Source organism: Pteropus alecto, unplaced genomic scaffold (genome assembly GCF_000325575.1).
Source record: "Pteropus alecto unplaced genomic scaffold, ASM32557v1 scaffold7, whole genome shotgun sequence".
Classification (NCBI taxonomy): domain Eukaryota; kingdom Metazoa; phylum Chordata; class Mammalia; order Chiroptera; family Pteropodidae; genus Pteropus; species Pteropus alecto.
In genome coordinates, this window is record NW_006494614.1 from 18883278 (window position 1) to 18896315 (window position 13038).

General features: G+C 36.6%; 1 protein-coding gene and 1 pseudogene across 2 annotated transcripts in view; one reads left to right on the plus strand and one right to left on the minus strand.

Annotated features, from left to right (window-relative positions):
• Positions 1 to 13038, plus strand: part of IMPG1 (interphotoreceptor matrix proteoglycan 1) — a 108630-nt gene that overhangs the window by 49071 nt on the left and 46521 nt on the right. For both annotated transcript variants that reach the window (XM_006926369.1, XM_006926370.1), the window contains one exon: positions 754 to 836. In XM_006926369.1, coding sequence (XP_006926431.1) covers positions 754 to 836 — 83 coding nt within the window. The remainder of the gene's footprint in view (positions 1 to 753; positions 837 to 13038) is intronic.
• LOC112474744 lies at positions 1284 to 1399 on the minus strand (annotated as a pseudogene).

Genomic DNA, 13038 nt, shown 5'->3' on the forward strand with positions numbered 1-13038 from the left:
TATATAATTTTAGAGGCAGTACTTAGTTACCCATTTCTAATATAATATAACTTGCCTTTAAAATGTTTTAAAATTCAAAGTTTCTTTCAATGTAGTAAGATCTTTGTTTCAGTTAGAATCTGGATTTGCTCTGTTTTTGATAAAGTAAAAACACGTTTATGAATTGAAAAGAATACTTAAAGCAGAAAGTATTAAACTTTGACTATCAGAAATAAATATAAACATAAACATAATTTATAAATTTGTTCTTAAGTCTTAAGATCTTATCTCTATACTTATTTATAGGGGTTTCATAAGTATAAATTAATGTCTTGGAAAGTAAAAGTAATAAATTCAGTAATAGTTTTTGTATTTCATTTAAAGCTATGTCCATTTAATTTATGCCAAACTTTATCACTGGGGTGTTCCTAAATGGATGTGCTGATGAAGTTCTATTTTCTCTTTAAATAAAGAATTCATAAATTCAAACATGACTGACATAATTCAAAATCTCAATTATAAGTTAACCCTACACGGGCAGGCTCAGCCAACAAGCCAATAGATCATATTTTACAATTTGTATCAATACACGTTTTCCTTTTAGGATGTATTTCTATATCAGAACCTATATCAGAATCCATGTAGATTCAAGTCGACTACAAAGTTATTTGCTTTAATTTAAATAAAAAGAAAAAATATAGAGTATATCCCTTCTTATATACAGAGAAATAAATGTTCCTTCTCAACAACCATCTTTCTAACTTTACTCTCCAGGATGCTACTTTAAGTCCAGTACTTCCTCTTGGTCAACCCAGGCCTGAGACAGTGGACAGAGCAGGACACAGTCTACCTGGTGAGTATCTTCTTCCCACAAGTGTATTAGATGACAACATCCTCTTTGAGGAATCCATCTATAACACTACCTCAAAGACCAGTGATAAAGTCATCCCTGACCCAGGAGAAAGTTTCCTTACACCAGCATTTTCAATAGAAAAGCAGTCCGTTGAACTGTCTTCTTTTGAAGAGAAGGAAATCTTCGGCATCCTTCTTTCAGCTCTAGTCCCCAGGCCCACAGAGAGCACTAACAGCCCCTTCCTTGTGGGCTCTACTGGGCTTCAAAACTGAAAGTCCATCAGGATAAGGTAGGTCATAAAGCCACAGTCCACAACAAGGGGCTGTGGCAACAGAGGATTGGGTCTTTACAATCAATATATATATTCCTTTTCACCCCATACAAGCTGGCTATTGATACTGGCTGTTCTACATGTGTTTCTTTCTTTCTTTCTTTTTTTAATTATTATTTATGCCTACAGCACCTGGTCTTCTTAGGTGGTCTCCCATTCAAGTACTAACCAGGCCCAACCCTGCTTAGCTTCTGAGATCAGACATCAGGCTTATTCAGGGTGGCATGGCTGTAGACCATGGACCGTGGCTCCCTTGGGGCATGAACCCAGCACCTTCTGCATGTAAAGCAGACGTGCTAACTGTTACACTATGGAACCACATCCTACATGTGTTTCTTTAGTACCAATTAGCTCATGTATAATTGATCAATAAGGATCAATAAACTCTCTTGGTTCGCTTTTGAATTTCCAAGAATATTCATTTTTGAGGCAATAGGGTAAAATTTTTTCACAGTTAAAGAGAAACCTTTAGCAATATATAAGGACCTACAAAAAGAATCCTGAGTATTCTGAAGAAGAGTCTATTTCATGCAAGAAGTAGCAGATCTAGTGGCTTTAAGAACCCTTACACTTTCCACTTTATACAACTTTCTGGTGAAACTGTAAGTAAAAATGTCTTTAAGGAAACATGAAAACCAGAATACAAGGTTGGTAAGGATGTGCTGTGATTCTAAGTGCAAATGCCAGTGGAGATGTGTTATGGTTGATATTTTTAATAAGATTCTTACTGTTTTGATTAGTGTTCATCTTTACAAAATTCTACAGGTTTTTAGTGGTCCACCTCAATCCAATATTCCTCATAAATCCTCTGTGCAATTAGTATGCAATTTTATGGAAGACCAGTTTTTTCACAAATACATATAAGGCACAATAGCAAAATAACCTATACAGTTTATATTTGGCTTACATGATTACCGGTGATAAATGTTAACTGCATGATACAGTTTTCTATTTCTGTATTACAAACGAACCCTAACAGTCGTGGATTGAAACAACAATCATTATTTTTCCCATAGATCTGAAACATGGTCAGGGATCAATGGGGACATCTCTTCTCTGTCCCATGTTGTATAAGCTAGAGTATTTCAACTGGTATTGAAGATCTTTTTCCAAGAAGGTTCACTTACATGACTGGCAAATCAGTGCTTAACCAGAGCTGTTGGGGGCCTCATTTCTGCTCTATATAGGCCTCTCCAAGGGACTACTTGGGCTTCCTCACAGCGTGACAGCTGGATTCAAAAAGTCAGTATTACAAGAGACAGACAGTGGAAGCTGCCACTCTCTTAAGGGCCAGGAAACACTGTTGCTTCCTCATAGTCTGATGGCTAGCCAGCCATGGAGCCCATCTTGATTCAAGAGAAGGGAACATAGACCTTCTTTCTTGATGGGAGAGTTATCAAAGAATTTATAGCCATTTATAATCAATCATAATCTACATCAATCACTATTTTGTCTTTTAAATCATTTAAAAGTTAGTTGGTTAAAATGAAGTTAATCTTTTGGCGAAATGATTGATATTAAATGCTCACCGGATATGAAAATGATATATCATAAAACCTTATTATAAGATCAGCATTTCAGGTAGATTACTAAAAATAATAGTATATAGATGACAAAAGTATTAACGTATTTTCAAAATTGCTTTACCATTCTCATTTTATTTATACATTCCTTCCATTTATGAATATACCATAGAACACTAAAGCTAGATGGGATCTTAGATATAATCTAGTTAAGCTACTATGTTTCATAGATAAGAAAACAAGGTCTAGAGATATGAAGTACCTTGCTCAAGGTTACAGCACAGCTGGTCACAAAACCAGGACCATCATTCAAGTGTCCTCTACCTATTACAATATGTTTGACTTAAGTAGCTCCATCATTAAAATACATATATATTCCCTCAAACTTGCTTTGCCCTCAAACCACAGCCTCTTCCTTCTCTATTTCACCACGCTGTCATTTTTTGTTAATAGTCTAGCCTTCTAGGTCTTTACTCTCTCACCTCTTAATCACTACAAGGTTTCACAAGGTTTCACTTCTAATCACACATTACAGGAACACGATTTTCTCAAATGGCTTTCTAATTAATCAATTTAGCAGCGTCATTTCCATCTGCATTTTACTTGACATTTCTAGTGTTGGGCTTTTGTTAACCACTCCCTTCTTGGAACTCCTTCATTTGTCTTCCACGAAATGACTTTTTTTGGTTCTTCTCCTATTTTTTTGACTACTGCTCCTCAATGAGGCTGGTTACTAGGTTTTTTATAATTTGTATATTAAAATCCTACCTAACTCAAAAAAAAAAAAAAAGATTGTGATGCTTTATAGACATCCGTGAAATACAATAGGATTTTATTTTTTAAACTTGAAAGAAAATAGAAGGAGACAAAGATAAATCAGATAACTTTTAGAGAAATGAAAAAGTTTTGGAAATAGAAATATTAGTTGCACAACACTGTGAATTTACTAATTCACAGTTACTGAGTAGTTCACTTTAAAATGGCTAATTTTATGTTATGTTTGACTTCAATGTCTTCTTAAAAATCAGATGACTATAAGAAAAAATGTATACAAAACAAACATCATAAAGTTCTTTTTTTGCTTTAGGTAATTCATGAATTTGGCTCTGAGCCTCTTAGCAGACTTGCAATGAGGAAAATACAATTAGGCATGTAATTTAGAGTCTGCATGCTTACAACGTGATAATTGCTTAGGAGAAAAAAATGTCCCCTACAGGTCCTGGTAAGGAGGAGAGTATGGGTTATGGCGAACCATCTCCTGTCTGCATCAACCTCTCTACTGCATAAAATCAGTGTCAGGTGTCTCCTTTTAGGTCCTCATTAGAGATACTTAATGAATGCCAGAGTCCAGTTTACAGTGTTTCTCTGAGGTACTGGGTTCTGACAATCTACCTTAATTCAAGGATTGATTTTGGAGTATCTAGAGGAAAGAATGTGCTGCATAACCTTCAGTCAATGCTCCATAAATAAAAATTATATCTTATAACTGAGCATTTGATTAGTATTGATTAAGAAGCACTATACATATTTGCTGACATGGGCGTAGAGTGCAAATATTCTATTGCCAATTAAAGGCAGATTTGTGTGCTTTCAGTCAGCCCAATTAGAAATAGAAATGATATATCTTAATAAAAAATGAAGACCCTAACTAGAAAAAATTCCTGATATAAAGGAATTATATACATGGAAATGGGATGGGGGGAGGTGGAGTGGCGAGGAGCGCATTCTTGACAAGACTGAGCTTCCCTCCCTCGTAAGATAGTTCTGAGTCTCTCCCATACACAGATAAAATGACAACTAGGACTGCAAAGTTCCATACCATGACACTACTGAGATAATTTTAGCCTGAAAAGTTTTTAAGGTTAGTGTCACCAAACACCCACCAAGCCATTAAAATTTCAGTAAAGCACTCATAGAAATTTCTCAGCTTATGCAGTTTAATGTAGTAGTTAATCCCCTGAGAAAAAGTACTTATAAAATATGCCTGTAGAACACTAAATGAATTGGGATCTTGTATAGAATTCTGAGGTTTTCTTTTATTAATATTTTTAGGGTAGTTTAATCCAAGCCATTGTTTCTCGTAGAGTCAGTTATCTGTTAAGATTACTCCTATTTCATATAAATCAGTCATAAACATACAAGAGAAATTCAACATTCTGTCCTCCACATAACATGCATCCAACTCATTCAAAAATAGACTGAAATCATTAGGGTGGCAATGTTTTTGTGTTTTGGTTTGGTTTGATTTGTTTTAGGTGTGTATAGGCAGCAATACATTTTTCTTTTCACTCATTAGAATGATCATCTGGTCTATCAAAAGAGAAGTTGTATAGTCTGCTCCCTCCAAAATTAGACTTTTTTACTTGCTAGACATTCCATTTAAGATGTAAGCCAGGTCTCCTAATAAATTGCAACATTTTAAGTGATGAAGAAGTAAACTTTAGGCAGAGCTATTCTGCCATAGGACATTCTTTTGTCTTTTATTTCCTTGTATTAGTCTGCCTTCTCCAGAGAAACAGGACCAAAAGATTTTATACATATATAAAGAGACTTAATATAAAGAATTAGCTCATTTTGTTACGGAGGCCATGACATCCCAAGATCTGTAGGCAGCAAGCTGAAGACCCAGGAGAGCCAATGGTATGAGTCCCAGTCTGATTTCCAAGTCCAAGGCAGGAGAAGAAGAATGTCTAGGCTCAGAGACAATCAGGCAGAGAAAGTGAATTCTCCCTTACTTAGCCTTTTTTGTCCAATTCAGGCCTACGGACTGGGTGAAGCCCACCCACATTGGGGAGGGCAATCTGCTTTACTCGGTCTATCAATTCAGATGTTAATTTCATCCAGAAACACCCTCATAGACACACACAAAAGAATGTTTAACCAAATATCTGAGCACCCCATGACCCAGTCAAATTGACACATAAAATTAGCCATCACTTCCCTCATCTAGGTAATAGGTTAAAATCACCACATGTTTCTGACTTTTCTTAATCTCGCCTCATCCTTTGACTCTATTGAAAGGAATCAGTGAGATGAGCTAAATTGAATGAGCACAGTAGAGAAACCTGATGTTTCATGAGGTCAAGGACTCAATCTGTCTCTACTCATTGCGATATCATCAGTATCCAACCAGGTCCTTGGCACATACTAGATAGATAATTAATATATGTTGAATGAATTGAAGGAGTAAACAAATGACTTTGTATCATAATACCTCCATGAAAGTCAAGTTTGATGAGAATAGTTTGATTATTTCCTTTATGCTCTACCTACTAAGAAGCTCAGAGAAAACAAATTAAATAGTCCAGACAGTAGGTAGCCATCTATTCTGGTCACACCACTCACTGATACCAAAATATGTCATCCATTCATGCTTTTGTGCCTTTGCACACATTATTTTCTCTTGTCACTGTAATACTCTTTCATTCTTCTAGCCTGATGACCTCCTACTCACATTTAAGTTCCATCTAACATGCCACCTCCTTTGTGAAGCTTTCCTCCAACTGCTCCGTGAAAAGACTTGTAATTACATCTGTTCCCTAACTCTATAACAAAAAGATATACAAACCTCCATCAAAATTGTACCACTCAGTATTGAAATTATTAGTATGCACATCTGGGATCCCTTCAAGATTGAATTTTGGAAGTGAAAAAATGTGTTCCGATTTCTCAGTGCACTGAGCACAATGTCTGGCAAAGGGTTTATAACTATTTGTTACTATTGACAACCTTACTGGACCCATGACTATGAACTTTTCAGTCCCAGACCATAAACTACTGGAGGACATGCGCTTCCTATGTCAGTCCTCACATAGCTTCAGAGACAGCCTCACATGTAAGGCAATGCTTCCCACTGGTAAATACTTTTGTCAAAACAAGAGTGCTGAAAAACTTTAATCAGCTCCACCACACGTGACATATTAACTACCAGATTGATTAATGTGTCATCAAGAACTGAAAGAAATATGCAATAAGCCACTCTCCTAGGTAAAAGATTTTCATATCTTTACTCTCAATCAGGCCTGACAAAGATTATTTAAATTGCTCCACTTTCGGATAAAAGGACAATAGTAAGACTTGGAAAGATTTGTAAGAAAAACTCAGCTAAACTTTATGCCACTATGGTCGATATTTTTGCCTTTTCTTCCTTTTACCTCTCAATCAAGGACCAACAGCAAGTTTTCCTAACAGGAATATACTTCTTATAAAAATTGTTCAGAGAACAATTTTATAATAGAGAACTCCATAGGGAAAATGTCATCTAAAGGATAGAAGGGATGGCCATTCAGCAAAGACTTGCAACAAAACTTCACCCCTAGATACAATCTTTACAATGCCCAGAGAGAAACGAAAAGTAAATTAAAGTCCTTCCAGCTTTCGAATTTGGTAATTCTAGATTTAACCTAGATGTCAGGTGAGATGGTACTGTCCTTCAAATTTTAAGTTTGGGAGATTCAATGCCCTGCCCCAAATTTTGGCAATTCCCAAGAAAATTTGTACTCTGACTTTCTGCCCACTACTGAACTGATATTACTCCATTTCCCTGCTGCACCTGTTGTTAAGCCTGCATCCTCTCACAACTCCTCAATAATCACCCTTTCCCAGGCTCTTCCCAATTCCCTACCCCAAGGTATGCTCCAATTTTTATGCAGAGTACTGGTCTGTTTAATCTCCTTCCAACATTTTACTGAAAAATGGCCACGTTTCTAAGATAAATTCTGCCACTTCTGCAAGAGCATAAGCAGGTAGAAGGCAGTTGTCATTAAAATTTGTATCTTTCCCTTCCTCTCACACTCACAGTCCTTTACACAAACACACTTACATACATATTCAGATGATATTATGTACAAAGTGTTTCTCAGTAACTCTTGGCAACTTCACCTCACCTTAATGCCACCATTTCAATTTCTCAGGGGAACTCTCTTTTTCCTCCTCCATGTCACATAAATTCATTCTCTGGTTTTACCTTATATGGCACTCACGCACATTGATTTCCCCAAAGGCTCCATACAGAGTCTCTGCACATCTTTAGATAGGAGATTGGTCCATCATCGGTGAGTTCTGGAGACACTGGAGGCCATAGAGCCTAGCAAACTCAACGTGCCAGTAAACCAGAGTAAAAAAGATTTCAACAGGTTTACTTAATTTTAAGTGGATTTCTGGGATGCTGTGCTTAGTCATTTATTCATTCAACACATATTTATGTCCTGCTTATTAGGTACAGGGGATAAAATTGTAGACAAAGGAGATATACTCCGTGGCTGTTGTGGTTTGAGTCATCCCCGAAACAGACCCTAGGATAAAGATTTGATTATAAGGAGTTTGTTTCAGAGGTGACCCCAGGAAACCCAGTAAAGCAAGGAGGAACTGAAATAGAGAAGGAAAGGAAAGCAATACAGCCAATTAGCCCCGTGACCACTGGAGCTTATCAGTGGTGTGCTGGTAATGTTTAACAACCAAACTCAAGAAAACAATAATGAGATGTATATTCATACAGAAGTTCATTATAAAATTTTGCTGATACAAAGGATATGTAGTTCGCAATTTACAAATAATGAAATATACATACTCTTTATTATCAGTTCTATAAATCCAATTGATTCTCCTAAGGAAGTAATTTTTAAACTGTGATCTGAATGACAGGAAGGCAAAATAATTAAAATTGGGGAGGGATGGTGAAGAGTGTTTTGGGCAGAGAGGAGTGGCTGAAGCTAGGATATTGAAGGAAAATGAAGAAAGCCAGTGTAACTCAAGCATAAGAAGTTAAACAATGAAGCTCTAGATACGTAGAGCTTAATAAGCCCTGTTAAGAATCATTAAAGGGTTTTAAGCAAAGGAATGACACATCAAATTTGAGTTTAAATAGATCTTCTGACTGCATTGTGGAGAATTGGCTGGAGGTGGGCAACTGCAAGTAATCAATTAGAAGAGTCTTAACAGCAGTCCAGGCCAGAAATGTTGACAGCTTGGACTTAGGTAATAGAGGGAGAGATAGACAGGTGAATCAGAGTAGTATTTAAGAGGAAAAAACCACTGTGAAGAATTCTGAAGCTATGAATGTGTTCATTAAGAAAGCCTGGCCTGATTAATTAGCGACATCTGTTACAGGTTCATTAGTGGGAAGTGGTAATATATGTGTCAGCAGTGTCCATACTAGGCCAGCGGACTGGTTTTGGCCTTGCCTCTTAGATGTCTAAACATTGCCTTCCTGTTACCATTTTATGATCATACAACTAGTTAGGACTTCCTAGGAAATGGCAGTCTTTGCTGGTTCTTGGATCCTTGGCATGGTCACTTTTAATACTTGCACCCATTTTTATTAGCTCACATTTCCATAACGAGAAAGCATAAGTATCTATTATTAGCAATGCTTTTTATTGATCTGTCCTGTGTTTTACATAGAAGAGAAAAGGAGAGGTCGATAAATACAGGAAACTGTGCCACATAAATAGGTAAATATAATGACTCATAAGGACTCAGGCTTTCTCCATTTTCTGGCCTGCTTTAGGAAACTATCTCCAAGATTACTCTAATTCTATAGAGCTAGTAGCGCTTATGAGCGCTTGATCCCCCTACACATTCCAATTTAGAGTTTCCATTCCAACAACTCAGTGGTTTTTGTTTGCTTTGTTTTTTTATTGCAGTTTTTGGCATCTATAATATTTTTTACTTTTGGGTTAGTGTCTGCATTCTATCCCTTCTCATTTCTTGGAGTGGCTCTAACAGACAGTAGGAGTCTTTTTTTGTATCTTACTCACTGTGGCTGAAATTCCAGCACCTCAGCAGCACCAAAAAACCAGCACACCGCAGTTCCTGGCTCAGTGAGAGGTGTGCCCCATACAAGGGAGGACTGTAGTCCCCACAGATTATCCAGAGTCCTCTCATCTCAGCTCGGTTTTCTTTCACACCTGGTGACACTGAAGCAATTCGAACAAACCCTGGATCATCTCTTAGCAGAAAACAGCTCTAATGACAAGGAGAATGTCTCTGCGTGAATAAAAACTTCAGTGCATTTCAAAATTAAGCCATTTTGACAATTTTAACAAAAATCTTAACTTGAAAACATACAATTCAGTTTTTACATGTGAAGAATTGAAAATGGTTTCAGGAAAAAATATATAAGACAAAAAGAAGCAAGAAGTTAAGGCGACATTGCATGGGGAAAATACTGGAGGAACTATATTGTCGTCAAAAATGTAGTTCCATCTCTAGGATAAGAATGCACTGTCACAGATGTCTGTGATGTGTCCAAGGTCTAGATTTAGAGGTAAGTTAAAATTTCATTTTGGAGAATTCTTTATTACAATAATACCACATCTTTAGCGTTGTTGCTCAACAAGCAGAGAGGACGGTACTGAAAAGGAAAATTAAATTCATACTAGACCACTTGCCATCTATTTCCTTTATTCAAGACCTACATACATGAAAAAAAAAAATCTATGTGGAGGCTAAAAAGAATAATTTATACTTTTCCTCTCACCTTATAAATTCCTCTAGCTGGGCTAATAATCAAATTAATAAAGACAAATTGACAGTAGAAAATAAAAATTTTAATACATGCACATGGGGAATTCATATAAGAGTGAAAATTCCAAAGACGGTGAGGCAACATTGAGCATATAAGACATTTTTAAACAAAGAAGAAAGGGAGAGGAATAAGTATTAGATTTCAAAAGTGAAAGTGAGTGTTTTACAGGTAGTTGAAGATGAGTGGGACGTACATGGTAGGCAAATTCTTGCTGGGCAACAGAAACAATAGGACACGGGGTACCTTAGCTAACAAGTGCCTACCTGGTGTCCTCTTATTTACCGTACTTAATTCACATTAGGCTAAGGCAGCATTCTAAGATTTCCTTCCTGAAGCAGTTTTCTCTATCTGAATCTCTTAGGCAAAAAAGGGAGCAGGGTCAAAGGATCTTTCTGAGTCTTGTTTCTGAATAAATAGCTTAAAATTATTATCCCAAAAAGCAGCTTCAGGGTGGCAAAATTTTGGTTCCCTTCATCTACATACATGAAATAGGAACAAAGTAAGATTTATATATAAAACATAAAGACTACTTTAAATTTTTCTATAAACTAAACATATGTTTATAACTATCTGGGTCAAAGGAGAGGAAAATCAGTGAGAAACAGATGCATCAAAGAAGCATCCAAGGAGGTTTAAGTGGGCCCCTGCTGGACTTTGCTGAAGAGAAGGGAGATGACCTCCAGGTAGAACAAGTTCCACAGGCAAAGATGGAGAGGTTGGAGTGAGATTCAGAGAAGAATGCAGAGAAATAAGTGGGGAAAGGATATATCTATGTATATGTGTGTATATATGTATGTATATATGTGTATGTATATATGTGAGTGTATATATGTATGTGTATATGTATATACACATATACAGACATATATCAAGCAGGACCTTAAAAGTCAGAAAAAAAGAGTTTGTTCTGAGTTTTCAGTAAATAAAGGGAGATGATGAAAATGGGGCTTAGGAAAGTCAGTATGGCCACAAATTTTTTAATGAAAACTAGGAGAGTGGGGGTTTTTGTCCCATATCTGTTTGTAAAGCTTTGGGGGCATAAATAAGGGTAAAGCATACAGAGAAGAGATGAAGGAAGAGATATAAGAAATTTTATTTTAAAAATAAAATAAACCAGAAACTACTTTGGATAATGATGGGTGGAGGAGAAAAATGGATCAAAGAGTTTGGATCACCATGTGGTTGAATACCTTCTTCCTCCATGGTTATCTATGATATACATGGGACACAAATTTATTTCCACCCTGGAGTTTAAAACCTAATGGAACACAATGAACAACTTTCTCTCTCTCTGTCTCTCTCTCTCTCTCTCTGTCTCTCTGTCTCTCTCTCTCTGTCTCTCTCTTTCAATTACCTTCTTTCCTCTCTCCTTCCCACTCTCCACCCTTCCTATCTGTCTCCCTCTTTCTCTTTCTCCTTCTTTCTTTCTTTGAAAAATCAGTACAAGTCAGAGAATAAGGATTCTCTGATATGCATTAGAAAGACCTCACTTAAATGGTTGAAATTTTACATTGAGGTTAATTGAATTTTACATAGAGATAAGTTAACTGTTCAGTATATGTATTAGTCAGGGTTCTTTAGGAAAATAGAACCAATAGGGGTGTGTGTGTGTGGACAGAGAGAGAGAGAGAGAGAGAGAGAGAGATGAGACAGAGACAGAAACATAAATTTATTTCAAGAAATTGGCTTGCACTTGTCTCAGAGGCTGGCAAGTCCAAAATCTGCAGTGTAGGCCAGCAGGCTAGAGACTCAGGGAAGAAGTATACTGACAGAATTTCCATTTCCTCTAGGGAGGTCGTTTTGTTTTTGTTTTTGTTTTTAATTAAGAAATTCAACTGATTGGATGAGGACCACCCACATTATAGAGTGTAATCTGTTTTACACAAAGTCTACTGATTTAAATGTTATCTAAAAAATACCTTCGCAGAAACATCTAGAATAATGTTTGACCAAATATCTGGGTGCTGTGGCCTGGCCAATTTGACACATAAAGTTAACCAACACAGTATGTCTCAAATGAGCTCAGCATAGTAGGTAAAAAAAACTTTATACGTTAGATCAGCAGAGAAATATACAAAGACTACTTTATACGTTAGATCAGCAGAGAAATATACAAAGCCAGGACTAGAACAGACAGAATCAGGTCATAATTCAGTAATTCATCTGGTGCAAAAAGAAAGCTTGCCTGATAGAATGCCCTTCATCATAATGTAAAGGTGTATTTGTCATTACTGATAATAGGTAGTTAGTATTCGTGGAATTGGAAGGAGCCCACGGTAGAAGAGGGGGCAGAAAATGTAATGAGACTAGAAAGTTGTCCAGAAGAAAGCCATGAAAAGATAAGCACAGGGGTGACATAAACTAACTGGTCAAAGTGGAATCTAACGCATTCCAGTCACAACTGTTTATTACTTCTCATATGACTGAGATGTGGTGTGTTCATAGCTACAAGGATTTGTGCCTCATGTACCCTTATCTTGACCCACATGAGGTAACATCAGAATCCAAATAGGAAGACAAATGTTTCTGCCCCTTTTTTATCCATTTTTATGGACTATGAGGCCAGAGAGTAACCAGGAGCAGACAAGGCCACTTCCAAGACTATGGGGAAGAATGTCACCTTGGGTCCTCTTGTGAAGAACTGTGGTTTTACAATATGATCAGCATTTTAATCAAAGAAACAACTCTTGCATTGTGAGAAAGTGATATCTTAACAATTGAAAATTAGAAATAGCAAATTTATAAATGGTTTGGGGACATGGATGGAAATTCCCATGAATAGTTTCCTTTAGTTTTTAAGTTTTAAGAAGGTAAAACTACATTT